The following is a 27,116-nucleotide window of genomic DNA, read 5'->3' as shown; positions in this document are numbered from 1 at the left end:
TCACCTTGCGCAAGTCCCTTAGCCTTCATTGCGGCTCATTCACATCACTGGTAAAATGGGTTTCCAATAACCTTAGGTTGCTGCGAGGACTAAAAGGGACAATGCCTGGAAAGGCGTTAGTATGATGCTCAGCACGCAAAAAACGCTCCGGGAGCCGAGGTTATTATTACCGGCTGTTCGCACCTCGCCGGGTCCCCTCACCTACCTCAGGCCAAGGCGCCCACTGCTCTCTTCCAAGGGACAGGCGACTAACCTATTAGGGCGCACTCTGCCTAGATAGATGTATTTGCTTGCTTGGGGCGGGGTTTGGAGTGAAGCAGGGAGGAGAAGGAGATGGTGAGGGCAAAGAAAGGGAAGAAGCGGAGGGGCAGGAGGCGAGCGAGGCGGGGCGGGGGAGGAGCCGGGCTGGGCTCCCGGGGCCCGGGCGCAGCGCGCACCCGGAGCTAGCGGCGGCGGGGGCGGGGGCGGCGCGCGGCGGCCAATGGCGCGCGGCGCTGCAGCGAGGGCGGTGCAGGAACACCGGCCGCTGACAGCCAAACTCGCCAACTCCGCCCTCGTCCCCGCGGGATCCCAGAGCCCGAGCCGGCCTGGGGCCGAGGCCGCCCGAGCCGCGAAGCGAGCGAACATGGCAGCAGAATGAGGAGGCTGGCGCCGGGTCGTGGCCGCCGCTGCCGCGCTGCAGCTCGGGATCCCAGTCCGGCGCGCTCCGGGCCGCATCCTTAGCCGGCCTCCTGGCGGCCGCGGGATTATTTCATTCCCAACGGAGAGCGAGGGAGAAAGGAGACTCCCCAGCGGAGCGGTTCCGTGCTCTGGCAGGGTGTAGACGTTTGTGTGTGCGATTCGCCGGCTGCGCAAACGACGCGGGAGAGAGCCGGTCCCGGGCTGCGGCGGCGCGGCCGCGGGGATGAGCCGGCCATGGAGCGGCCTTGGCGGGGCGCACGCAGCGGACTGGCGCTGCCGCGGGAGCGCAGCCTGAGCCGGGACTCCAGGGGGCTTCGAAGCCTCCGGCGCCCTGGGGGGGTCCCTGCCGCCTACTCCAGGAAGGACGCGAGCCCCGCGTGGCGGACACTGCCGCAGTCACCGTTCTGAGGCGCCCCGAGCTTGCTCCGCCTGCAGCTCGGTGCGCTCTGGGCACCCAGGCGCCTTGCCCGGTGCACGGCGGCTGGCGCACCGCGGCTAGATTGGCTACAGGAGCCGGGTGCAGGACTGGCTAGAGGCGGGTGTGTGCGCGCGTTGGACTGGAGATCCGAGTAGAAGCAGAACCAGGCGGCTCTGAGCAGCCATGCTTCCCGGGGTGGGCGTGTTCGGCACCAGCCTCACGGCCCGTGTCATCATCCCGCTGCTGAAAGACGAGGGCTTCGCGGTGAAGGCTCTGTGGGGCCGCACGCAGGAAGAAGCGGAGGAGCTGGCCAAGGAGATGAGTGTCCCCTTCTACACTAGCCGCATTGATGAGGTGCTGCTGCATCAGGACGTGGACTTGGTGTGCATTAACCTGCCGCCGCCCCTCACCAGACAGATCGCTGTCAAAACCCTAGGTGAGCGACCCCTACCCCGCATCCTCCGTCCCACCTCCGCCCTTTAACCTTCTCTGGGTTCCTTCCCCGCTGCCTTTCTCTCTCCGCATCCCAGAAGCTTACCCTGCATCTACGCTGCCCCGGGGATCTGAGATCCCAGATCCGACTCAGAGCTCCCTCCTTCCTCGTCCCCGGTCTTCCCCACCTTTGCGCTTCCCTCCTGCCTCCTGGCACCACTTGGACGCGCTTCCCCACGTGTGTAGCTTGCAGGCTGGAGGAGGCATATGTTCCGGGGATCCGAACTAGGAAGATCAGATGCCGATAACAGGGGATGGGGTGCTCCGCGAGAAGAGGAAAGTTAGTCCTCAGCTGTGTGTGTAGTGTCCAAGTGTGTGTGTGTGTGTGGGGGGGTGGGGGGTGGAGGAGGGTTGTGCGCGCGCGCGCCTGGGAGAGGCGAGTGCGCGCCCAGAAACGCCTGAATAAAGGGCCGCACACGTGTTTCGGGTTTTCTTGGGTGCGATAGAGGACCTGCCCTTCAGCAGCTGTGGCGCCCTGCTAGGGTCGTTTGTTTCTTTCTGCTGTGAGTTAGTTTAGCGTGAGATTGCAGTTGTGACCATCGGCTGGAATTACTTCGTCTGCGCTGGAGGCAAGGATGGTGGGAGTGGTTGGATGGGGGTGATGATGTATTAGAATGTTTTCAGAGGCGTCATAGGTTAGTAAAGACTGATTTGGTAAAACCAGGGGGTTTTAACTTTTGACTGCAGCCTCCCGGGAAATGTCTTCTGCCCTAATTTGGAGTAATAGATTTTAAATTTTTAGGAGGATGGGCGCAGTGGCTCCAGAGGCATGGATGCTTTGCATCAGAAAAGGCCCTCCCTAATCGCCTTCAGGAATAGTTTCAGAAGGCACAGTGTTGACCCGCGGGCTGGAGATGAGTTCAGGGTGCCTCACCATCTGGTCCCTGCTCCCCTCAACTCCCAGGCAGTCTGAACAATCTCTGAGGACAGAGTAGCAGCCTCTCAGCCTATGCTCAGGGGAAAGAGAAGGGCATGTTTTGTTCATCATCAGTTCTTACACATATCCTAAAACAATCCCAGGAAGCTTGCTTGATCTTACAATTCCAAGAAAATTAGCAGCTCACCTTTGAAAGCTGAAGTCTCTATTGGTGAGGAAAAACACAAAGCTTATAACCAGATGAAGCAAATAGTAGAACAGATTAGAAGGGAGGAGCTGCGAAGGAACAGAGACAACATCCAGAAACCAACCCATCCAGAAACCAACCGGAAGTTATGTAGTCTTGGGAAGACTGTTTTATTTTTTAAAAATGGGTATGGATTCAGGGTAGGTGAAATATACGTGTGTTTTAATTCTGTCTTCGAAGAGCTATGAACAGAATGTAAAACTCTTTCTCCATAGAAAGGCATTTTTATCAGGCCACTTGGCTATTGACTCAGATGCAACATCTGAGAGAATTCCTAAGGAGGCTGCCCACATTGTCAGTTTTAATTGTCAATTAATTTTATTAAGTGTCTGCCCTTTGTGGCCTGTTTCTTTGGCCTTGAACTGAATGCCATTGAGTCTGGCTAATATTTATTTTCTGTTTAATGGAACATGTATGTTGGGTGGATAACTCCCTTGTTTACATTGCCTCTTTGCATATCAGATATTTTATAACCATCTTATGGTATAATTCTGTTAGTGCAATTTGTACAAAACTGGTCCCTCATGAGCCCTGCGTATACTGGAGAGCTTAGGACTGGTCATATCTGAAAGACCATGTTGTAACATCGTTTCTCCACCATAAAGATGGCGGTTCCTGTCCTGGGTTCAGACCCACAGAGCAAACCTAGAGCAGGAGGGTGGCAATTTGGGGAACAAGGGTGACCTTGTTTTCTGGCTGTCTCTGGGACCTTGGCCATGAAAGTGTCTGGGGGCTCTGGTTTCAGGAGATGTGACACAAATTAGACATTTCTGGATACTTCTTCTGTTCTTATTTTTCAAATATCCTTGTGACTTTAATTAACAAGACATGTCTGTTACCTCTTCAAAACCAACGATAAGAGGCATAATAGACCTAGTTTAATAATGGTGATGACAGAATAGGGTTTTGTTCATGTTTTTAGGGTAGGTTTTGAGCTTCTTTCTTCTTTCTTTTTTTAACTCCTTCTTTTGCAGGGTGCCCCTGCGAGTGCACAGTGGGATGGTCGTCTTGGTTTGCTTTACAGTCACTGTCGAAGGTTCAACACATACAACATAGGAAGTGAAAAACCCCAAACAGTTATCAGGCTGATCTGGCTGTTGGGAGTGTATAGATACGAGTGTTTGCCTGGAATTGAAACTAGCTACTCTGACTCGTCCTGGTAAATTGTCCTTTTAGCAAAGCCCTGGACTTTGAATTGCTTGCCCAGTGAGGGTGACAGGTCTGTGGCCCTCGATCCACACTCATAAGTGGTCATAGGCCTGTCAAAGTAAGGGGCTGGTCTAGGGACCACAGGGAAATGAAACTTCAGATCAATTGATTCACACACATCCTCCTTTAATTTTTAAAAATTTCCTCAAAATCCCTACCTTAGTGAATAGGCATTCCTCTGTTGTAGAGACATTTCTACCAAGTGTACTTTCTACGCTGTCCAAGGCTGCCTCTTATTAAGTATATACTGTGTGCCAGGCAGCATGGTAAGTGCTGTGTATGAAGCATTTCATTTCATGACTAAAATAATCCTCTAAGATAGATATTAGCTCCATTTCACAAATGAAGCAACTGAGATTCAGAGACCTGAGTCACATTGCTCCTGGACCTATGGCTAGAGATTTGAACCCAGCACTCTACCTCCCCCAGAGTCATTTCTTCCTCTTCATCAGCTGCACCTGTTCCTCTGCCATAGATCATGGCAGCCCAGGTGAGACTGTTGGAGTTGTCCTTTATTCCTTTTTCATCGGAGCCCTGGAATCGGTTCCTAAACCTGGTTGATGCCATCTGAAACTCTCTGTGTCTGTTCCCCATAGAAGTCAGGTCCTTACGTAGTTTCTGAATTAGGTTCCAGTCCACCTCACCCAACCCTGCCTCTAGCCACTATCCACACTGCTGCCAGGTATGGAGTACCTGGCAGTGCTAGAGACCTGGTCATGTCATTGTTTCCCCTTTCAGGAAAAGCCCCAGCTGATTGGCATGACATGCCCAGCCTCACATCCTGAAGTGAGCCCAGCCTCACGTCCTGGTGGCCATTCCCGAACCCAAGGGCTTCAGTGAGCCCACACTGCTGGGGTTTCCTTGAATGGGCCCTGTTGGCGCACATGTCCAGGTCTGTGTCAGGAACTTCCTTGTCCCTTGACATCTCCTTCCATGTTCGCCCTTCAATACTCAGCCCAAGAGTTACCGCTTCCTCTCCCTCAAACCCCCTATCCTACATACCCTTCTGTTGTCTCAGCACTGTGTACCCCCATCTTGCCTAGCACCTATTTTAAGGCATTCATTTAACATTTAAATTTTATTTAGTTAGTTTGAATTGGCTATATATTCATGTGGTACAAGTTTCAAATGCTATAAAAGTACACAGTGAAGACCGAATGTCCCCCAGTCCCTGTCTTTGGACAGGAGGCAATCATTATTACCGGTTGTTTATGTCTCCCATTCAAGGCCATATATAGATGTATATATAACATATAATATATACACATATTTTACATATACACAAATATATAGATGTATATATAACATATAATATATACACATGTTTTACATATACACAAATATATAGATGATATATAACATATATATACATATATTTTACATATACACAAATATATAGATGTATATATAACATATAATATGTACACATATTTTACATATACACAAATATATATGTATATATAACATACAATATATACATATATTTTACATATAAACAAATATGTGAAACTCTGAATGTGAAAGTATTAAAAATAATATATATTTTTCAAGGTATATCCTGGCAAGTATATGTATGGGAATTTAATTTAATTTAATCTAATTTTATTTTATTTTTTGAGACGGAGCCTCACTCTGTTGCCCAGGCTGGAGTGCAGTGGCACGATCTTGGCTCACTGCAACCTCCACCTCCTGGGTTCAAGTGATTCTCCTGCTTCAGCCTCCCGAGTAGCTGGGATTACAGGTGTGTGCTACCACACCCAGCTGATTTTTGTATTTTTTAGTAGAGACGGGGTTTCGCTATGTTGGCCAGGCTGGTCTCAAACTCTTGACCTCAGGTGATCCGCCCGCCTTGGCCTCCCAAAGTGCTGGGATTACAGGTGTGAGCCACTACGCCTGGCCTGTGTGGGAATTTTAAAAACCTTTTACACAGTTGGTAGCATGCCATTCATTCTTATGGACCTTGCTTTTGTCATGCAACAATATTAGCTTGAAAATTTATATATGTTAAAATTTAAATATTATTTAAAAAATATATTAAATGTATTAAATTTATTACATAAATTAATATAGCAATATGATCAATGTTAAGCGATATAAATATTAATATAAATTAATTATATTTAATCAGTTAATATGGATTATTAAATTTGTGTATATTATTTTATATCTTTACATATACAGCATATACATATACACATTTGTATATATACATATATTAACATATTTATAGATATACATATATGCACATTTTTATATATATTATGATATATAACATATAATATATACATATATTTTACATATACACAAATATATGAAACTCTGAATGTGAAAGTATTATTGTTCCTATTTTTGGCTACCTAGTATTTCATTGTATGGATACGTCAATATTTATTTAAGCAGTTCCCTGTTACTCAACATTTAGGTTGTTTCCAATTTTTGCTTATACAAACATGTAATGAATAATCTTGAGCATATGTCATTTTGCACACATGCCAGCTTGTTTGTGGGATAGATGTGTAAATTGCTGGTCAGAGAGTACATGCTGATTACATTTAACAAAGATATTGCCTAATTAACTGGCACCTAAAATGACAGTGTATTTTTTGTCAATTTCCTTGTTGCCTCTCCCAGCAAGCGTCTTGACGGTCAGGACGCAGACAAGGCAAAGAAGCCTCACTCACCTTTGTGTCCCCAAGCCAGCCTGCCTGGGTCCAGTCTTGTTTCTCATGCAGTCTACTCTGTACAGTGGGGAAAGTGAGCACATGTGCACACGTGTGTGTGTGTGTGTATGTGTAAGGTATCACTCTCCACTTTCAGTGGCTCCCACAGCACCTAGAATAACATCCAAGCTCCTTGGCATGACTTTCTTGGCCTGAAATGGCCCTGCCTTATCCATCTCTCCCACTTCTTGGAAGGCTTCACACACTCCTGGACTCCATATTCCGGCCACCTGGCCTCTTTTCTGTTCCTCACATGCCAATCTCTTTCCTGACTCTTGGCCTTTGCACCAGCTCATCCCTTTGCCCAGAAGGTTCTTGCCTCGCTTTTTGGAATGGCTAGCTCATTCTCACTTTCAAGTCTCAGCTTACAGATTACTTTGGGCGAGAGGCCTTTCTGGATCCTCCCCTCCCAATTAAAAGTTTCTCCTCCAACCTCAGTCCTGCTTCTGTCATCCTCTTTCTCTTCCTGGTAACACTCTTCATGGTGTGTCATGATCTCTTTCATTTGCTTGTTTGTTTTCTTGCTTGCTATTTGTTTCCCCAGCTAGAATGTGAGTTATTTGGAGGTAGGACCCTTGTCTGCTTGGTTCACCAGGGTACCCTTATCTCCCTTAGACAGTGCCAGACACTTAGTCACCTAGTAGACACACTATAAATATTTATTGAATGACAAATGAATGCATTTTCATTGAATACAAGTATGCCTGGGGGAAGGCAAATGGTTCTAAACAGAATGTGTCAATTAACACAGTATTCTTATCCTCCTGTATGCAGTAGCCGAATGCCTCTCAAACTTTCATGTGTGGTTGTATCACCTGGGGATCTTATCAAAAAACAGATTCTAGGTCAGGCACAGTGGCTTACGCCTATAATCCCAGCACTTTGGGAGACGGAGGCAGGAGGATTGCTTCAGCCCAGGACTTCGAGAGCAGCCTGGGCAACATAGTGAGATCCTGTCTCTAGCCAGGCATGATGGTGCATGCCTGTAGTCCTAGCTACTTGGGAGACTGAGGTGGGAGGATCACCTGAGGCCTGGAGGTCAAGGCCGAGATCATACCACTACACTCCAGTCTGGGTGACAGAGTGAGACCCTGTCTCAAAATAAAATAAAAAACAGATTCCTGGGTGGGACCTGAGATTCAGAATTTCTATCCAGCCCTCAGGCAGTGTGGATGCTGGAACAGTCAGACAGTAGAGATGAGATAGCTCTCTGCCTTTGGGAACAGAAGACATACCCTCCTGTGAGTAATTAACTTGGCAGGGGAACCGTGCTAAAATACCTGTTGCCTTGTGTGGAATGTGATGACATCTGTTTTCATGATCTGTGTATTTGGAGACAGCAGTGCAGACTCTCTTGGTGAAGTTTCTCCATGGGAGTGCAAGGCTCTTTTGGGGTGGTGAGTAAGGCCACAGGGTTTCCTTGAGCTTTGATCTTGCTGCACATTGATCTTGTCCCAACTTGTTTGGCGTCATCAGCTGAGGACCTGGAGCAATTGGCCCTTTTCTGTCCTTCTTCATGGTGTCAGCAGTTGCTTCATGTTGAATAGGGCTGCTAGGAACAGAGGTGAGGGAGCAAGGAGGAAATGGGGTTGAGAGAGGACTTTGCTGGCCAGCATTGCCACACCAGCAGAAATAAGGCTGCAGATAATGCTCATGATGCACTTGGACTTGACAGCAGCCATTCTGACATCCTAGCAAACCCTGCATTTCCAGTTCTTGCTTGAGGTCTCTTCTGGATCTATGTGAAAAAGGTGATTGCATTTTTCTCTTTGGGTTCCTGCCCCTGAGCACTGAGTGAAATGATTTTTGGTCTATCAATTTGTCATAGAGCCGAGGAAGCCCTTGGGCATTAGGTAAATGAAAGAAATCACTCAATTTATTATTAGGAAAAGTCAAGCATCACCAATCTCATTTCATCTAACTGAAATTAGGAGCAGTTGAACAATTATTTTGTTGATGATATCTGGCTTTGATAACGTGCAATTCTGCAGAAGTTTCCATTGGAGGGAGAAGAAGCTAAATGAAGAAGTTGGACATTTTGATACCTTAAACTGGGGAAGAAGAACAACAACAAAAAGTGGAAGTCAATAGCATGTTTTAAGGGTTTCACCAAGAATGAAATATACAGGCACTTAGTTATATATTTGATTCAGGGCAATCATAGCCCAGGAAAGAGCATCATTATATAAGATCTTGTGCTTCATAACACTCATCAATGAAAGGAAAGGTTGACAGGTTACTACTGTGTGACTTTGGGAGTCGTAACCATCCTTCCTGAGCCTCAGTTTTCTTACCAATAACACACAGCTAACACTATCATATAGGGTTGGTGTGATAACTAAAATGAGGGGGAAAATATAAAGACCTACCTGGTGGCTGCCCTCAGCTCTCTGCATCAAGCTCAATAAACAGTAGTTTTTACTTTGCCCTAATGCAGTTAGTTCTTTTTAAAAATTTTAAAAGTTTTTAAATGAGTAGTTCTTTAGACTCTTCCAAATGGTGCTTTTGAAGATTTTTAAAAAATATTTTTTGAAGAGATGATTCCCTCCTGCAAGACTCAGAGAATATATTTAAATTTTTTCTTTTTTTTGTAAAGGGGCGGTACCTAAGCCAAGCTTCAGGTGTCATATTTGCTGTGAATCCAGTACTTGCTTCACAGCTACGTGATCACTCAAAGGTACTGATGGGGTTACCAAGAGCTTGCCATGCTGCTGTGAAGATTTACTATCCCTTGCAGTGGGGGTGCTTGGGGGGGTTCCCACATGACGCAGGAACAGGGCTGCAGCAGGGCTTTAGTAGATACCTGGAAACCAGAAACCCTCTGAATTTTATTCTGCTTCTCTCTGTGTGTCTGCTTCCTCATTCACCCCTCTCTACACCAGCATCCTCTGCTTCACAGGTTCATGTGGTGGGTGAAAGATTGTCCACACACAGCTCCCAAATATGAACATGACAGGTTCAGCCACCTGAAAGGTGCAGCCCTGCCCCTGCACCCAGCTGTCTCTGTTTGTACCAGATGCTTTCTCCCTGCTCAGCCTTTCCTGTGGTTACCCACAGTGTGGGGGATACATCACCAAATGCTGCCGAGACCACCCTGCTGGAGGGGTGGAGGGATTGTTAAGAGCAGTTATTGTGATCTGGGCTGCACTCTCCAAAAAAAGTGCTGATTCTAAGAATCTAGATGGTGGAAGTTATTACAAATATAGACATTTCGGCTGGGCGTGATGGCCACGCCTGTAATCCCAGCACTTTGGGAGTCCGAGGTGGTGGATCACCTTAGGTCAGGAGTTCGAGACCAGCCTGGCCAACATGCTGAAATCCTGTCTCTACTAAAAATACAAGAATTAGCTGGGAGAGGTGTTGTGCACCTGTAATCCCAGCTACTCGGGAGGCTGAGACAGGAGAATCGCTTGAACCCAGGAGGTGGAGGTTGCAGTAAGCCGAGATTGCACCATTGCACTCCAGCCTGGGCAACAAAATGAAAAAAACTCTGTCTCAAAACAAAAACAACAAACAACAAACCAAATGTAGACATTTCTTGATTGTGTAGGTTTTTTTTGTTTCTTTGTTTTGTTTTGTTTTTGAGATAGATTCTCACTCTGTTGCCCAGGCTGGAGTGCAGTGGCGTGATCTCAGCTCACTATAACCTCCACCTCCCAGATTCCAGCAATTGTTGTGCCTCAGTCTCCCAAGTAGCTGGGATTACAGGCATGTGCCACCACGCCTGGCTAATTTTTGTATTTTTGATAGAGATGGGGTTGCCATGTTGGCCAGGCTGGTCTCGAATTCCTGGCCTCAAGTGATCCACCCGCCTCAGTCTTCCAAAGTGTTGGGGTTCCAGGCATGAGCCACCATGCCTGGCCTGATTGTGTAGGTTCTTTATCCACTTTGTGAAATACACATTTGGCATTTCACTGTTTTGATAATAACCATAGCAAAACAGTGAAAGAAATGATAGATGTGATCATCCATTAATACCAACCTTGTTATTATTATTAAATTATTATTAAATTTAAGACATATATATTTTGAAGAGTGTGATGGGAAAGTAGATAAACTATGACCAACCGCATGGAGTTCTGTGGTCCTGGTAGGTTTGCAGACCTTTACCAAGAGCCTCCTGGGCAGTGTGTGCAGCAGGTCACAGGAGTGCCACGAGACATAGCCGTTTCTGCTCAAGTATTGTCTTAGGGGCTTGAAGGAGCCAGGAGTCAGGAAAAGATTGAGGGAGAAGGATTTCTGCCTCCAGACTGCCTTTGTACTGGAAACTGCAACATCACCTCTTCCCTGGGTCTCCAGCCTGCCTGTCTGCCTGCCTGCCCTGCACATTTTAGACTTGCCAACCCCACAATTGTGCGAGCCAATTCCTTAAAACAAATCTCTCATCTATATACACACGCACACACACACACACCCTATTGGTTCTGTTTCTCTGGAGAACCCTGACTAATACAGATTTTGCCTGGATCAAGGCCACCTGGCTAGGCAAGCTGAGCGAGGAGACACCTGGAAGACGCGTCGGTGGAGAAACTGCTCTGGTTGGTTCTGCTGGTGGGTGTGGGCCCCCTAGGAGAGCAGCAGGCCTCTGAGCACTTGTCCTCAAAGCAGGAGACCTGGAAAGCCAGCGTTCTTTTGGGTTCAGACTTGAGCTAAGGAGAATGTTGGGAAAGAGGCTGTCATACTCACCACTGAGAGCCGCAGTGACACTTCACCGTGACCAATTCTATACCCGTCTACATGTCTTTGACTTCCAGGGTTTGGGCAAGTCTGGGATGCCTTGGGGTTTAGACTTTCCTTGAGAATTGTTGATATCCTACTGTGGAGAATTAAAAAGTGCAGGAAAAATAACTTTACATTAAAATGTTATGATTTAAAAAAATTTTCCAGTCTCTAATTTTAATAGCCCTTAGAGTATTAAGATGCTTCTTTGATTAATGTCCTTAAACTGAAAGTATGAATTTCTCCAAAATTTTAAAGCTCCAATTAAGTTGGTTTGTAGTTTTAACACTACTTTTAAAAAAAATAGCTTTATTGAACTATATATACCATAAAATTCTTCATTCTTTTTATTTAGCAATATTCACCCATTGTAAGTGATTCCATTATTTTTAGTAAATTTATATATTTAGAACATTTTCAACACACTAAAACATTTCCTCATGCCAATTTGCAGTCAATCCTCACTTCCACTTCTGGCTCCAGGTAACTACTAATCTACTTTCTGTCTCTATAGTTTGCCTTTCCTAGAACTTTCATATAAATGGAGTCATGAAGTACGCAGTCATTTGTACTTGAGTTCTTTCACTTAGCATAACGTTTTTGATGTTCAGCCGTGTTGTTGCATGGATCAGAAGTTCATTTATCTTTATTGCTGGGTGATACTCCATTGTGTGGATATACTGCATTTTGTTTATCCATTCACCATCTGATGGATGTTTGTATTGTTTCCAGTGTTTAGTGATTGTGAATAATGCTGCTGTGAACATTTGCACGTAAGTCTTTTGTGGAGCCATGTTTTCATTTCTCTTGGTTAAATACCTAGGACTGAAATTGCCCAGTTGTATAGTGTGTATATATTTAACTTTTTAAGAAACTACCAAACTGTTTTCCACAGCAGTGACATCATATTACATTCCCACTAGCAACATAGGAGAGTTCTAATTTTCTGATATCATCACCAACACTTGGTATTGTCAATCTTTTTTTTGAGACAGTGTCACTCCATTGTCCAGGCTGGAGTGCAGTGGCATGATCTCAGCTCCCTGCAACCTCTGTCTCCTGGGTTCAAGTGATTCTCCTGCCTCAGCCTCCCAAGTAGCTGGGATTATGGATGTGCGCCACCATGCCTTGCTAATTTTTGTATTATTATTTATTATTATTTTGAGACGGAGTCTCTCACTGTCACCCAGGCTGGAGTGCAATGGTGTGATCTCGGCTCACTGCAGCCTCCGCCTCCAGGGTTCAAGCATTTCTCCTGCCTCAGCCTCCTGAGTAGCTGAGATTACAGGCACCTGCCACCTCACCCGGCTGAATTTTTTTTTTTTGTATTTTTAGTAGAGACGGGATTTCACTATGTTGGTCAGGCTGGTCTCGAACTCCTGACCTTGTGATCTGCCTGCCTTGACCTCCCAAAGTGCTGGGATTACAGTTGTGAGCCACCGCGCCCAGCCTAATTTTTGTATTTTTAGTAGAGATGGGGTTTTGCCATGTTGGCCAGGCTGGTCTCAAACTCCTGATCTAAAGTGATCCACCCACCTTAGCCTCCCAAAGTGCTCGGATTACAAGCGTGAGCCACCGTGCCCAGCCTTGTCAGTCTTTTTGATCGTAGCCATTATAGTTGGTATGTAGAAGTATCTTGTTAGGACTTTGATTTGCATTTTGTTAATAATAATTAATGATGTTGAACAGCTTTTCATGTGTTTATTAGACAGTCACATTTTTCTTTGATAAAATGACTATTCAAATCTCATACCCATTTTTAAATTGGGTTGTTTGTCATTTATTGATTTGTAAGCATTGGTTTTGTGATTTTCTTATTTTGTTGAGGTAGCAGATTTCACTTGGGGGAAGGGGTAGAGTTTTTGTTTTTGTTTTTCATATACTTCCTCTTATTTTTGATTTTGGAAATAGTACAGCAGAACGAATTCTCCAACCCAAGTAAAATTAGTTTTGCCAAGTGTTCATTGACATGGTTCATGGAGTAGAAGAGCAAGACTACCAGGTGAGGGGTGCTCATGCCTGGGGCTCTGGTGTTGCCCTGGGCTGTGAGAATGCACTGAATCCTCTGCCAGGGGTGTTTCCAACTTGAAGATTGTCTTCCAGTAGGGTTTTCTAACCACCTATTCTGCCCAGTGTCTGGAGAGTGTTTCTTTTTTTCCATTTATTTTTAGTTAGTAAATACCTTTTGAATCCCTGTAGCACTATGTTAGCTGTGGTGAGAAATGCCCTATAAAGTAAGACATGGTCTATGTCCTTGAAAGAAGAGCGCATAGGCAAACATGGAGCAACGCAATGAGATACATGACTAAGTTCAGAGGGAATGGTTGTACTGCAATGCCAGGAAGAGCTTGCTTGAGGCAGTTGAGTAATCCCTCAAAAATCATTATTGGATTAAGGGTCAATCACTGGGGTAAGCTTCCCAGAGCCAGTCTACAAAAGGCACTAAGGCAAAGGGAAAAAAATAGCATTCTTATTTTTATTTTATTTTATTTTATTTTATTTTATTTTTTCCCTAGACGGAGTTTTGCTCTTGTTGCCCAGGCTAGAGTGAAGTGGCATGATCTCAGCTCACCACAACCTCTGCCTCCCAGATTCAAGCAATTCTCCTGCCTCAGCCTCCCCAGTAGCTGAAATTACAGGCATGCACCACCACACCCAGCTAATTTTGTATTTCTAGTAGAGACGGGATTTCTCCATGTTGGTCAGGCTGGTCTCGAACTCCTGACCTCAGGCGATCCACCCACCTTGGCCTCCCAAAATGCTGGGATTACAGGCATGAGCCACTGTGCCTGGCTGCAAAAATATTTTAATAGGATCCCCCTCATAAAATGTGTTGTGTGTTTGAATGAGACACTTGCAGCACAAGGGGCCTGGAAGGGGCTTCCTCTAAGAGCTGGTGAATTATTGCTTCCAGTTTACTGCTGCACATTTGTTTTGTTGAGTGGGGAACATAAGCTTGACATCAGAGATAAAATGAGTGGGGCCAGTGAGTGGGGCGCCACTCGTCCCGGGCGCCCTTCCCCTCTTTGGTGGGTTGCTGAAAAGGTGGCACTGCAGAGAGTGGGTGCTGCCTGAAAGCTGAGGAAAGGGGCATTCCTGAGAGCTGGAAGCATCCCAGAAGACCTCTTGGAAAAGGTGGGTTGGTCTTCAACTGGGCTCAGAAGAGGGGGTAGGATTTAAATAATTGAAAAGGAAGACATGGGAGGCTCTGTGATGTAAAGTCCTCCTCAGGGAACCACTGGTTCTGGGAGATAAACTGTGTGGCTTGCAGTTGACCTCCTAGGGCAAAGTTAGAATGGTTTAAGAATGTCTGAAATTCTACAAATACTTTTCTTCATCAGCAGTAAGTGTCACTTGCATCTTTCTCTCCCTTCATATCTCAAATGGTGACAGCCACAAATGACAGAGCTCTGGGGTCAGTCAAGGCAAACAGCTTGCTGGAGTGTTGGAAAGGACCCTGTTGAGAGGAGCCCAAATGGCCGCCTTAGAGGGCGTGGGAAGAACTGCAAAAGTTGATTCAGCTAGTAATGCTGTCAAGACTGCTCTGTGTCTGATGGAGTCAGGGGCATGCTATGGTAAACAGAGTCAGCTGTTGAGAGGATGCCTTGAAGGGTGCCCAGCCCCTGGTTTGGTGCTTACATCTGATGGTGGTGGGCGTGCATGTTCTCTTGTTATACAGTTGAGACCTGATGGTGCAAGGGTCAGGGCTGGCTGCAGCTATAATTTACTAGATGAGCAAGGATGCAATAATCTCCTTGGAGAAGGACTTTTGCATATGACATGTGGACATGCCTCTCCCATCTTTCATGGTGGGTGGGGCTACAAACTCTGGATTTGGGTCACTGGTGTTTCAAATCCCTTTCTCACCTCCCTTTCTCTTCCCTTTCTCACCTCTCAGCATTCAGAAGTGAGAGCTCATGGAAATGTTGACTGCGAGGCTCTCTCAGAGTAGTCTGCCGTCTTGGGAGACGGTTTGAGGAAGAAGCCACAGTGGTGGAATGAATAGCTAACTCTTGACTTGGGATCCAGAAGTCAGAAAACAGAGCCTTGCAAAGTTACTATCTGGCTAGGCTTTTAAAAGATCCCTAGATGTGACAAAAATTGTCTATCTTCATTTTTTCTATTTCAAAAGGAAAAGTTCCTTGGCTAATTTGATGTCATTCTGGTGAAAGTAAAGTGATGCTCCTGAAGGCTTTTTTTGGTCAATGGAAAAGGCAGTTTGAAGAGGCTGTCCCATCAGACTTCAGAAAGCTGGAGACACTGCAGAAATGGATGTGTGGGCACTGTCCGGGGTTGAATCCTTGGCTGGCCATGTGCTATGTGGGTGTGGGCTCCTCACTTAACTCTTTGAAGCCCCAGTTTCTTTATCTGTATAATGGGGATAATAAAAGTACCCATCTCAGAAGGTTGTTGACCTAAACAGGGCTTTGTTAAAATGAGGACTCAATACATATGAGAATCCTGCTTAATCAGAACTTATTATGGTGAAATACTGTCCATTTATGATTTTCCTTGAACAAAGATTTATTGAGTGCCAGCTACATACCAGACGCTCTCTGGGTCTGTGCTACGCAGTACGGTAGCCATTAGCCACATGTGGCTGCTTAAATTTACATAAAACTAAATAAAATGAAAAATGCAGTTTTGATGTGGTTTGGCTGTGTCCCCACTAAAATCTCAACTTGAATTGTATCTCCCAGAATTCCCATGTGTTGTGGGAGGGACCCAGGGGGAGTTAACTGAATCATGGGGGCCGGTCTTTCCTGTGCTATTCTGGTGATGGTGAATAAGTCTCATGAGATCTGATGGGTTTATCAGGGGTTTCCACTTTTCTGTCTTCCTCATTTTCTCTTGCCGCCACCATGTAAGAAGTGCTTTTCACCTCCCACCATGATTCTGAGACCTCCCTAGCCACATGGAACTGTAAGTCCAATTAAACCTCTTTTTCTTCCCACTCTTGGGTATGTCTTTATCAGCAGCTTGAAAACAGACTAATACAATTTCCTCAATTGTCCTAGCCGCATTTCAAGCACTCAAAGGCCGCATGTGGCTGGCTGGTAGCTACCATATTGGACCATGCAACATAGAACATTTCCATCATTGCAGAAAGTTCTACTGGACAGCATTAATGGATATAGCAATGGGCAAATCAGTCACTTATGTGAGATCCAAACATGGATTTTTGAGCAACCCCAACTTGTGGGTGTGTTTCATTTTCTCCTGGGAATGTGTTGATAGTCTCCACATTGGGCTGTGGGTGTCTCAAAACTAATTAGTAGAGGTTTAACAAGGTCTGGGTGCTGCTTTCTGGGTTTATTAGTAAGGACTCTATTATTAATGAGAAGAAGATGTGCTGTGGGAAGTTTCCTAAATTCTTTATTAGACATAGGGACTGAGAAACAAGATAAATGACAGTGCCCCTCCCTGCTCCACCCGCCTTCCCTCAGGTTTATTACAGGACTTTAGGTAGCAGATGGCACGGAGCTGGGTGGGGTGATGCCAGGGCAGGAATTCTGCCTTTGCTTACAGGTAGCATCTTCCTTAACCCTCTCAGCCATCCTCTGGGGGGAGGTAAGAAAGACGTTTTCCCTCCTCAAAGCACCAAGAAGCAAAGGGTCTTAGTAGATGGCCCAGGAAGGTGGTGAGGGGAAGGAAGTATATGCCAGGCCTCTTTGTCCTGCAAGAACTTTCAAGAACACCTGGCAGCTAGCTCCTGAGGACCTGGGCCAGGAGGAGGAATTTTGACTTCAGAATAAGGTGCTTTCTGCCCTACTGCCAACATGCTGTGCAGTTCCATGGGCAATGGAGTTTCCAACTTTATTCCTCCTCTCTCCCCTCCCTTGTCCTTTCCTCCAGCCGAGGGGAGAGGCTACATAAATACTAAAGCATGAAACCTCAACTAATACGTACTTACTGTTTTGCTAATTATTGTTGCTTTTTTTTTTTTTCTTTTGAGTCCCATTAACGTGAAAGCCACATCCATCTGTGTGAGCAATCTTTAGGGAACTGGGACTGCTAAGTTCCAGCTTGTGGGGGCTTGGAGGGAGAGATGAGTGTGCATTTGTGAGAGTGTGAGTGCACACACACTACAGTGTGCTGCCCACAGAATGTCTCTTGACTGTTGTCAAGGGCAAAGTAATGATTTTAGAGTACTTGTTATTTAAATGTGTCCCTGGCAGGCTCTTCTTATCTCCCACATGAATATGAATAATCAAAAGTGGGTGGTGGAAAATGAGATGTGTTCCTCTTCTCTGTCTCTTCTCCCTTTCCAGCAGAACCGGGACATCAGAGGAAGAAAATCAGCAGGCAGAAAAATATTGGGGAAAAAAATGCCACGTGGTTCTGTTCAGCTGAGCTTCTGCTCCCTCCAGCACCCCCACGTGGGACATTTGTTTACCCCCCATGATGCTGCTCTTGGGAGAGTCCCAGGGGACAGGTTTCAAGCCCTTGGGGATGCAGCCTGTCTAACTTAATATGCACAGCCGTTCACATCCAGGGCACAGAGGCAGCCTGGCTTTCCCTGGAGGCCCACGGGAACCACAATGCTGCATTTGTCTGTGGAACTGAGATTTAGCTGCACATTCTTGCCTGAATGCAGCAGGCCTCCAGCCACAGCTTGCTGGCATGGGGGATTCCAGGAGGGATGTGCTTCATGAGCCGGCATTTGCTCTTCTTTCCAGTCCCCAGACCCAGCCAAGATTATAGATAGATGTGCTCATCACGCACAGGTACTGGGGAAGCCAGTGGGACATCACTGGCTACATTCACCAACAGGATTTTCCAACTTCAGTATTCATCGGTTTTTCAAACAAATTCAACATCTGTATTCCTCACCCATTTACTGAGTGGCTACAATGTGTAAGGCAATATTCTCAGTCAGAGGGAGTTAGAAAAGGTCAAAGGCATATAAGATATGGCATGTACTCTGAGAGAACTCATAATCTATCCAGAACCTACTCATCACATTTGGAAAGAGAAGAGAAACTAGCATTCAATGGAGTACTTACTATGTGCCAGATCTGGAGTGAGGCATAGTACAAGTGTTACTCATTTACATCTCATGGCCAACCTCCAATGGGGACATTTAGCATCTCCATCTTACAAATGAGAAATTTCACTGTAGAGAGGTTAAATATCATGTGTCATTGATTCCGTGACATGTATTATTTTCACATTTGAACATCTGAAATATAGATATGTCTAAAAGGGCTTTTCTTTCTTGGTAGTAATATAACTGTAGGTCTTTGCAGTAGTGTCTTAGATTCTGTGAAATATGGCATTTTGGCAAGTGTACATGGCTAAGAACAAGTGGAATCAGAATTCAACTTAAGTTTGCCTGACTCCAAAGCTTATGTGTTTTCCAGTATAATGTGCTGCAGTATCAATGGTCTGTGTGAACAAAGGCCATATCATTTTTATTGAGAAAGTATAAAAATGGGGAAATGGTGACTGAACTGGAACTTGCATCATCTAATTCCATAACTGAGGAGACAATAGCCTGGGGACTGCATGTATCCCACAGGATGTTAAAAAATTGAGAAAATGTTATTTCATGGTCTTCACTTCTCTGTTGATTATAACTTATTTTTGAAGAGGGCAAAATAAATGGCAAACTCTTGTATGGATAACATATAAAAGGCAAGTGTGATGTCTTCCTCCATCTGTTCTGGTGTGCTCCAGGCTGAGTGTGGTGCTGTTACCAACAGGGATTCTTTAGGGGATGTGACAAGTGGCCTCTTTACGGTTCTGGAGGGCCATAATAGGAGACACAGGCTGACTCCCTCTCCTACATAACTGCGTTCTGGGAAGTCCCCAAGAGCAGGCCCATGTGTGTTTATTATTGTCACAATGCCCTGTGGCCAGCACTTGCAGAGAAGAAGCAAGGTCTGTTGAATTCCATGAATGACCTGGATTCAGAAAGCAGTAGCAAGGGCTCCATGGGGGAGGAAACAGCCGATCCTGCTGCTGGCTTTTGCACACCATAGGCTTGATCTGCCTGGCTCCCATATGCTTAAACACATTTGGTTCCATAATGGTCTTTGATTAAGTCATTTTCCCGAGCAGCTGATGTGAAAAGCAGAGAACTGGAAGGGGGATTGGTCAGGGGCCTTGATATCTCAAATGGGAGGCTGTGGGGAATAGTGGAAAGAGAACACCATTGGTAATCAGAACACCCAGGACAAGCTGGAAGCTCCCTCTCTCCTAACACCCAGGGGAAACCGAGTCTCAGAGGAACTGAGTGGCTTATCTGGGTTGTCACAGCTGATCACTGACAGCTAAGTCAGGACCAAACTGAGGTCTCTGCAGAGTGTGCCTATTACCTTATGAGGTTGTTTAATCACTGGGGAACTGTGCTTTTCCAACAATGAAGAAAACGAGGCAGTTGACTTCTTGGAAGTCTCTGAAGGAAATAACCTAAAATAACAACAATGAAAACACCTACATGCACAATAGTGTTCAGTGAAGCCTTATTTATGATTACTGAAACACTAGAAACAACATAAATGTTCCACAGGAGAACAGTTAGGTAAATAAGATAAATATAATTGATAAAATACTAAATAGCCATTAGAATTATGTGTAGGAAGACTGGCAATATAGGACATTTTCTTATGATAAATTTCCTATATTTTAGGTAAAGAAGAAGGACACAGAAGCATTTGTATATTATGATGATAGCCTTGTTTAAAATCACACACACACACACACACACACACACACACATCCCCCTAGAAAATTAAAGTCTGGTAAGGAGCCCAAATCCTAATGATGTTTGTTATTAAATAATGAGATTATAAATTTTTTTCTTCTCTAAATTTCTTGTTTTAAAAAATATCATAATGAAAAAATATATTTTTCAAAAGAAAGAGACAATAAGATGGGAAAAAATGGTTTGGTTGGGGTGACTCTCCAGTTCTTACATTCTGCGATCCTTTGGCTCTGGACTGGCTGTTCCCAGCTGCAGGTACATGTTTTTCATAGGGCAAAAATGAGTTTAGCCTTGGCCAAAGGAAAAAGGCAGTCTTCTAGGAAGTAGAAGTGGTTGAATAAAGGTCTAGGGACTCTCCCGTTGTTTAGGAGAGTAATTGGGCATGATGCTGAATTTGGGGAGAAACCATAGACTCCTGGCTGCAGGGTAATTTATTTGTATTTCTAACCTTGTGTGCCCAAAACCCAAACATGGCAGAGACAGCTGGAACAGTCCTATCATTTTTCTCTGCCTCCTGCATTTGCCCCAGGGTGGGAAGTGAAGCTCTTGTTGGCTTCATTCAGCCTTCCAAAGAAAATGTACAATTGCAACATTACCATTTTTTATTTCCCCTTTTCTTTGCAGGCAGGTTTCTTTTCAGTCAAACCTGTGTTGGTATAAATGGTTAGCAGTTTTAGAACCCTGGGCCTGAGAAAATTCATCACCATCTGCTTGAATCTCTTTATGGGCTGTGTGTGTGGTGGTGTGCAGCCAAAAGGGTGTTGGCCAGAGAGCCTGGACAGGCGGTTCTTGTCCTGACACCATACTAATTAGCAGTGTGACCTTGGGCAAGTGACTTCACCCTGCTCTTTCATTTCGTTACCTATATAAGACAGGCACCAGAGTCAATTTTTAAGAGTTCCTTTTAGCACCCACCTTTTATGTTTATTCTAATAACTCACTTTAAAAGCTTGGTATTGACTTAGCCAAATTATTTAATTTGGTAAATATTTTTATGTGCTGTTTTATTATGACTGCTGTCATATGGTTGGTTCACTTGGCTTCTGCTATTGCTTCTTTTTTTTTTTTTGAAATCAGTTACACAAATATACACAGCTCTCCTTTACACCAGGAAGCATTCTTACTTTTATCTGTAAGGGAGGAGATATATTCCAGGGCAAAGTAGCATGGCTCATTGTGGGTTAGTGGGATGGCTGCTTGCCAGTAGTGTGTGTATGTGTACGTGTGTGTATGTGTGCATGTGTGTATGTGTGTGCCCATGGGTGTGTGTGCACACCTGCCCAATGTGTCGTGCCTTGTTTTTTTCCCCTCTTTAATGGCACTGCTGAGAACACATCTGCATGAATAACTGCTAATACCAACTGTCAAGCTGGCAAAGCAGTGGGGTTGGGTATAATTTTCTAGCACAAATTTATCAGCACAGTGGGCGTTTAGGGTTAGCTCCTTCTGCAGATGCCTCGTGAAGCAGGTTGTGGTCCACTGCACCAAGGAAAGATGTAGTTTTGCCAAAGAAGAAGTACTGCGCCGTCAGCAGCAGATCAAGGGGATATTATCCATCCCAAGCAACTGCAGGTCAGAAATTGTATCGTGGACAGCTCACAGGAGGCCACAGGGAGGGAGGTGATTGAGAATGTCACCCTGTCACACTTGAGTCACTAGCGGGTACAGCCACTTTTTATGTGGGTGCCTGCCACTGACAGCCTCCCTCAGCATGTAGTCACCCTTATTCAAAGGTAGAGGATGTGACATTAATAATCTGTGTGGGTGGAAAGCCTGTTGTTACTGGTCATAACCCTGACGGAAGAATTAGTGGACCTCACCAGGCCAGTATAAATGTAAAACCCAGAGAGGGTCTTGAAAGGAAAAGAAATCTGTTTACTTTACTTCTCTCTTCTTTTCTGTCTGTTATCTTCTAACTCAGATCAAAACTCCATGCCATATGGCAATAAAGAGAAGGCACTATATCATCATCTTGTACCTTCCAAAGAAGTGACATAACCAAAGCATCCCAGGATCAGCAGAGAATGAAGGAGCCAGTGGAGACTTGCCTGTATCCACATGGGACATTTTTGGGTCCTCCGAGATCAGAGGTGGCACCCATCTGCCCTAGCAGTAACTTTACCCTTGGTGTAAATTTGTCAAATTTGGTGTTTGACAGTCATTTTAAATGAGAAGTGTTCCTAAGATCCAACCTAGGCTGAGTCATTTCTTTTATTTCTAGAGAATCCTGCTGGTTCCTCCCTACAGAGGAGATATTTGGTATGATGACAGTTTCCTGTGTCAGCTGGGTGTTGGATGACCCAGGTTTCATTATAAATGTGCTGATAGTGCACATGGATCTTTTTCCTCTTTCCTTAAAACATTTTTAGGGAGACAGGAAACCTTGGTAGGATTCTCATTCCTGATGATACTAACTCACTTTATGACCTTAACAGGGGTCCCTCAGCTTCACTGGGCTCAATTCTCCTTCTAAGACAAGCGGTTTGTTACGATGGTTCTCAGGCTTGGCTGTGAGTTAGGAATACCTGGGAAGGTGTCAAACATCCTGAAGCCCAGGCCGCAACTCAGACCAGTTACATCAGTGTCTCTGAGGGTAGGAACTAGGTATACGTATTTTTTAAAGCTCCTCCATGTTAAGAAGCACTTGTTTACAGCGGTGCTGCTTAAATTTTAATGTGCATGTGAATCACCTAGCCATCTGTTAAAATGCAGATTCTGATTCTGTAGGTCTGGGGTGGAGCCTGAGATTCTGCATGTCTAGCAAGCATCCAGGGCATGCTGATGCTGCTGGTTCACGGACCAAGCTTTGAGCAACAAGATGTAGAATCTAAGCTTTAGATCAAGCTTGTCCAGCCCCTGCCTGTGGGATGCATGTGGCCCAGGACAGCTTTGAATGCAGCCCAACACACATTCATAAACTTTCTTAAAACATTATGAAAATTTTTTGCATTTTTTTTTAGCTCATCAGCTATCGTTAGTGTATTTTATGTGTGGCCCAAGACAATTCTTCCAGCGTGGCCCAGGGAAGCCAAAAGATTGGATACCCCTGCTTTAGATGATCAGTTAATGATAGTACAAGCATAGTAATTGTTTGCAAAAATGTGGCACAAGAAATATACTATGAGAATGAGCACGGAAGAAGAAGCAATTATATCTGGCAGAGGAAATCAGGTGTGGCTGCACAGAAGAGGTAGCATTTGAGAGAGCCTTGAATGACGAGGAAGGTAGTAGTCAAGGAAACTTCTGTTTCTTCAGAGAAACAGAACCAAAAGGACACACACACACACACACACACACACACAGAGAGAGAGAAAGAGGAAGAGAGGGTGCAGGCAAGCCCTGCAGGGTAGACCTGGCCAGTGGGCTAGAGACCTAAAGAAGAGTTAATGTTGCAGTTCAAGTCCAAAGCAATCTGCTGGCGGAATTCCTCCTCTTCAGAAGAAATCAGTCTGTTTCTTGTAAAGCCTTTAACTGATTGGATAAGGCCCAGCACATTATACAGGGTGTCTGCTTTACTTAGTATCTACTGATATAAATGTTAATCTCATTTAAAAAATACTTTCACAGAAGCATCCGGAAAAGTATGTGACCCAATATCTGGCTGTTGCGGCTTAGCCAAGTTGACGTATTGAAATTAACCATCACAATGAGGGAAAGAGTACTTCCGTTTCTTCTGACCTCTAAGAACTATAGAACTATAGCTGGACAGGGAGGAGCTTGTGGTCCTAGGGAGCAAGAATGATTTCTGGACACTGTTGACATTCTAACAAGTCTTTGTTCTGTGGTAAGGATAGAAGAGCAGGACTTCACAAGCCCTAGCATGGACGCTGGCTCAGCTGTGGTCTCCCTGCCCACTGGCTTCTGCCCTTACTTGTGCTGGGGGCACTGGAACCCAGATGAGCATCTGGAGCCTTCTACTTGCCTGGCTGTGTGCTCAGAGGAAATGGATTTACAGGGAAGAGTGCATGGAAAGTCAGGTCTGCAGGAAAACGCATGTGTGGCACTGTGGAGCAGACACTTTGCCTCACTCTCTCGTGATCTGAGAAAGGGGAAAATGAGTGGGGGTAAATCACCCAAAGATCTGCAGGCCAGCAGAGTAACTTTTTCTGACCCTGACTTACAGGGAGAACAAATTTTATATTATGATCCGGTATATACGTATATATGGTTTGTTTTTTGTTATATGTTGTTTGTAAAGCCAGTGATTAAGTTTGAGGTTTGGCAGATAGGATTTGTTTAAATTCCAGCAGATGGAACTAGAAAAGACCCATGATTTCACTGACCTCAGGACCCTGCTGGATAGATAGATATTTACCTTTATATTTATATATTGGATCATAATTAATGTATATAGTATACATATATAGCATATATATACTGTATCAGTGTTAAAAATATTTACAGATAACCTACATATGTATGTATAAATATAAATAAAAATGAACATAAGGTTTATGATATGATGCTCACCCTTGTTTCATTGGCACGTGAAATGCTATTGTATTTTCTTTCTTTCATTTCATTAACAAGAAGAGGAAAAGCTGGCTGTGACCCACTGAACTGATTTCACAGTGCTTAATGGACGGATAACTGTGGGTTAAAAAAAAGACCCACACCCTGGTGACATGGAAAGAGCTTGTCATCTGGAGCAGTCCTGTCCATAGAAGTTTCCAAGACAATGAAAATATTCTGTTTTGCGCTGTCCAACACGGTAGCCACTGGCCCCGTATGGCTACTGAGCATGTGAACTGAGGCCAGTGTGAATGAGGAGCTGGATTTTAAATTGTCTTTCATTTTAATTAATTTGTGGCTCCTGTGATGGACAGCACAGATCTGAGTTGCTGCCTTGTGCCTGTCCCTAACTCGCTAATTGGCAGTGAGACCCCTTTTTCCAAGTGCTGCATCTGTAAACTGGGAGGCCAGACTCAGTCATCTCCCCAGGGGCTGCCAGCCCCACGCTTCTGCATTCCGGTGGTCTGGAAAGCCAGGCTTTGGGCTTTCAGCTGGGCATGGAGTTAATCAAGTACCCTGGGCGGTGTCACAGATAATGTGCTTTGCATTTTTAAATGCTCTTTAAGAAGCCGGGTCCTTCTTCCCTTTCAGTTGCTTAATTGCTCACCTCTATGCCTTGACAGTTTGAAAAGAGAGCTGTTCTCTGCCTCGTGAAATCTTAGCAGCCCATCTTCGCTGACTTGCTGAGCTCTGGGATGGCATTTGCAACCTGAACAGGAGATGCTTCACTTTTATCTCTCTGTTGCTTTCTTCTCAAGGTTAAGAACTCTCTCAGCAGAGAGGCGGAATGTTCCAAACAGAGATGACAGTGGGAGTTTGGTGCATAGGTTAACTATCGGGTTGGGTTTAGTTTGTTTTTGTTGTATGTTGTTTGTAAAGCCAGTAATTCTGTTGGAGGTTTGGCGGATAGGATTTGTTTAAATTCCAGCCGCTGGACCTAGAAAGGACCTATGATTTCACTGACTTCAGGACCCTGCTGGGAAAATTAAGGGGCCCAGGAAAGGATGGGGGAGGGGTGATTTCTTCCTCACTGTCAGCAAGAAGAAAAGTAATGATAGTCAACCTTGACGGAGGAGGTAGGTTTGGCAGACTGTATCACTTGGCTTATTTGACTTCTCAGAAAGCAGTTCCTTCTCCCAGGTGCTCACAGTTGACCGGACTGAAGATGAATTGGGTGTGAGGCTCACAGCCCATTGATTTGTGCTGAGCCCAGAAGTGATCTGAGACGTTCTGACAATCCCTTGTGGCGTTGATGGGTGGGGTACAAATAGGGGCAGAAATCCTAGGAAGAACCCTAATTTATGACATTCACAGATTGGGAACAAAAATATCCATTCCCTGATTAGAATGAAGCGGTCCAAGGTTGCTAGGGCCTTGTTTGCTTCTTATTCTCTCTGTATAGAGATAATGAGGGGCATTTTAAAAAAATAGTGCAATAGTATTGAAGACACGCTATATCAGATCCTTCCTCACGCGCGACATAAATGCAAACCCCATGGTATTTGCCATGTGCCAAGCATTTCACTTAATTCTTACCAATACAGTCTGAGGAAGTGACTCTTCACTTGCACATGGAGAAACTGAGAGGTTAAAGACCTTGTCCAGCATTACACAACTAGGAGCTGGTGGTGTCAGAGCTTGACTCCCAGCATTTGTGCTGTTGCGCTGCTGTGCTGCCTCTCAACTTGAGGCCTGACCAGCTGGAGGTGGCCTGCTCTGCCCCAGGGCATTGGTGACTCATTGCACCATGCTTGGTACACAGGGTGCAAGTGGCGTTCTTGGCGCCCATCACTCTGAGAGGTGGGAACCCTGGTCCTCCACAATCCAGCTCTCTTGGTAGAGGCTGAGCCTGGCTCGTGTGTTTTCTGGAAAGAGCTGAGCCTGGAGTGAGGTGGGATGATGGAGAAAGAGCCTCCTTTCTCTCTGAAGTCAGAGGCAAGGGGTTTGTGTGACGGAGAGAGTGAACCCTGGTACACACCAGCTTAAGGGAAAAACACCAGCACACCACTCACAGATGCAGCTGACAGCAGACAGCCACAGAGGTGACCGGGCAATGTGGGGGCAGAGTGGTGCCGCCCTGCTGCCGAGGGTGGAAGGTATGAGCTGACAGTGGATGTAAAAACAAGCGGGGGCCGGCGGCTTGGGCTCAGCCAACTGAGGCCATGGTGATGGTGACAAGTCTGCACTGGAGGAATCCCAGCTGTGGTAGTTGACTTGGGAGCCCCAGCATGTTTCAGATGGCATTGGAGCAAGGGTCTGTGTGGGGCTGGGCCTGTAAAGGCTGGATGCCTCCCTTCCCCTTCAAACTCAGTGTCCCTCCTTCTCCCTAGCAGCTCTGGCTCAATGACACTACAAAGAGGGCCGAGGGCTGCTCCTGATCAAGAGAGCAGCACACTTACTGAGGACCCACCATGTACAAGATACCCCACCAAGGGCTGTGAAGGAGACTGCAAACATGGTGAGGTGGACTCTGGGCTTCTAGGGAGTCAGTGTGGAAGGTTAAAGGTAGACAGTATATGCACTCATAACCC

The 27,116-nt window shown here is 45.3% G+C and overlaps 1 protein-coding gene across 1 annotated transcript in view; it reads left to right on the top strand.

Annotated features, from left to right (window-relative positions):
* The first annotated feature begins 480 nt into the window (after nucleotides 1–480).
* Nucleotides 481–27,116, top strand: part of GFOD1 (Gfo/Idh/MocA-like oxidoreductase domain containing 1) — a 123,418-nt gene continuing 96,782 nt past the window's right edge. The window contains exon 1 of the mRNA XM_009241435.4: nucleotides 481–1,535. Within this exon, the coding sequence (XP_009239710.2) occupies nucleotides 1,283–1,535 (253 nt within the window). The 5' untranslated portion in view covers nucleotides 481–1,282. The remainder of the gene's footprint in view (nucleotides 1,536–27,116) is intronic.

This window comes from Pongo abelii, chromosome 5, assembly GCF_028885655.2.
Source record: "Pongo abelii isolate AG06213 chromosome 5, NHGRI_mPonAbe1-v2.0_pri, whole genome shotgun sequence".
Taxonomy (NCBI): Eukaryota; Metazoa; Chordata; class Mammalia; order Primates; family Hominidae; genus Pongo; species Pongo abelii.
This window is presented reverse-complemented; position numbering and strand designations above follow the sequence as displayed.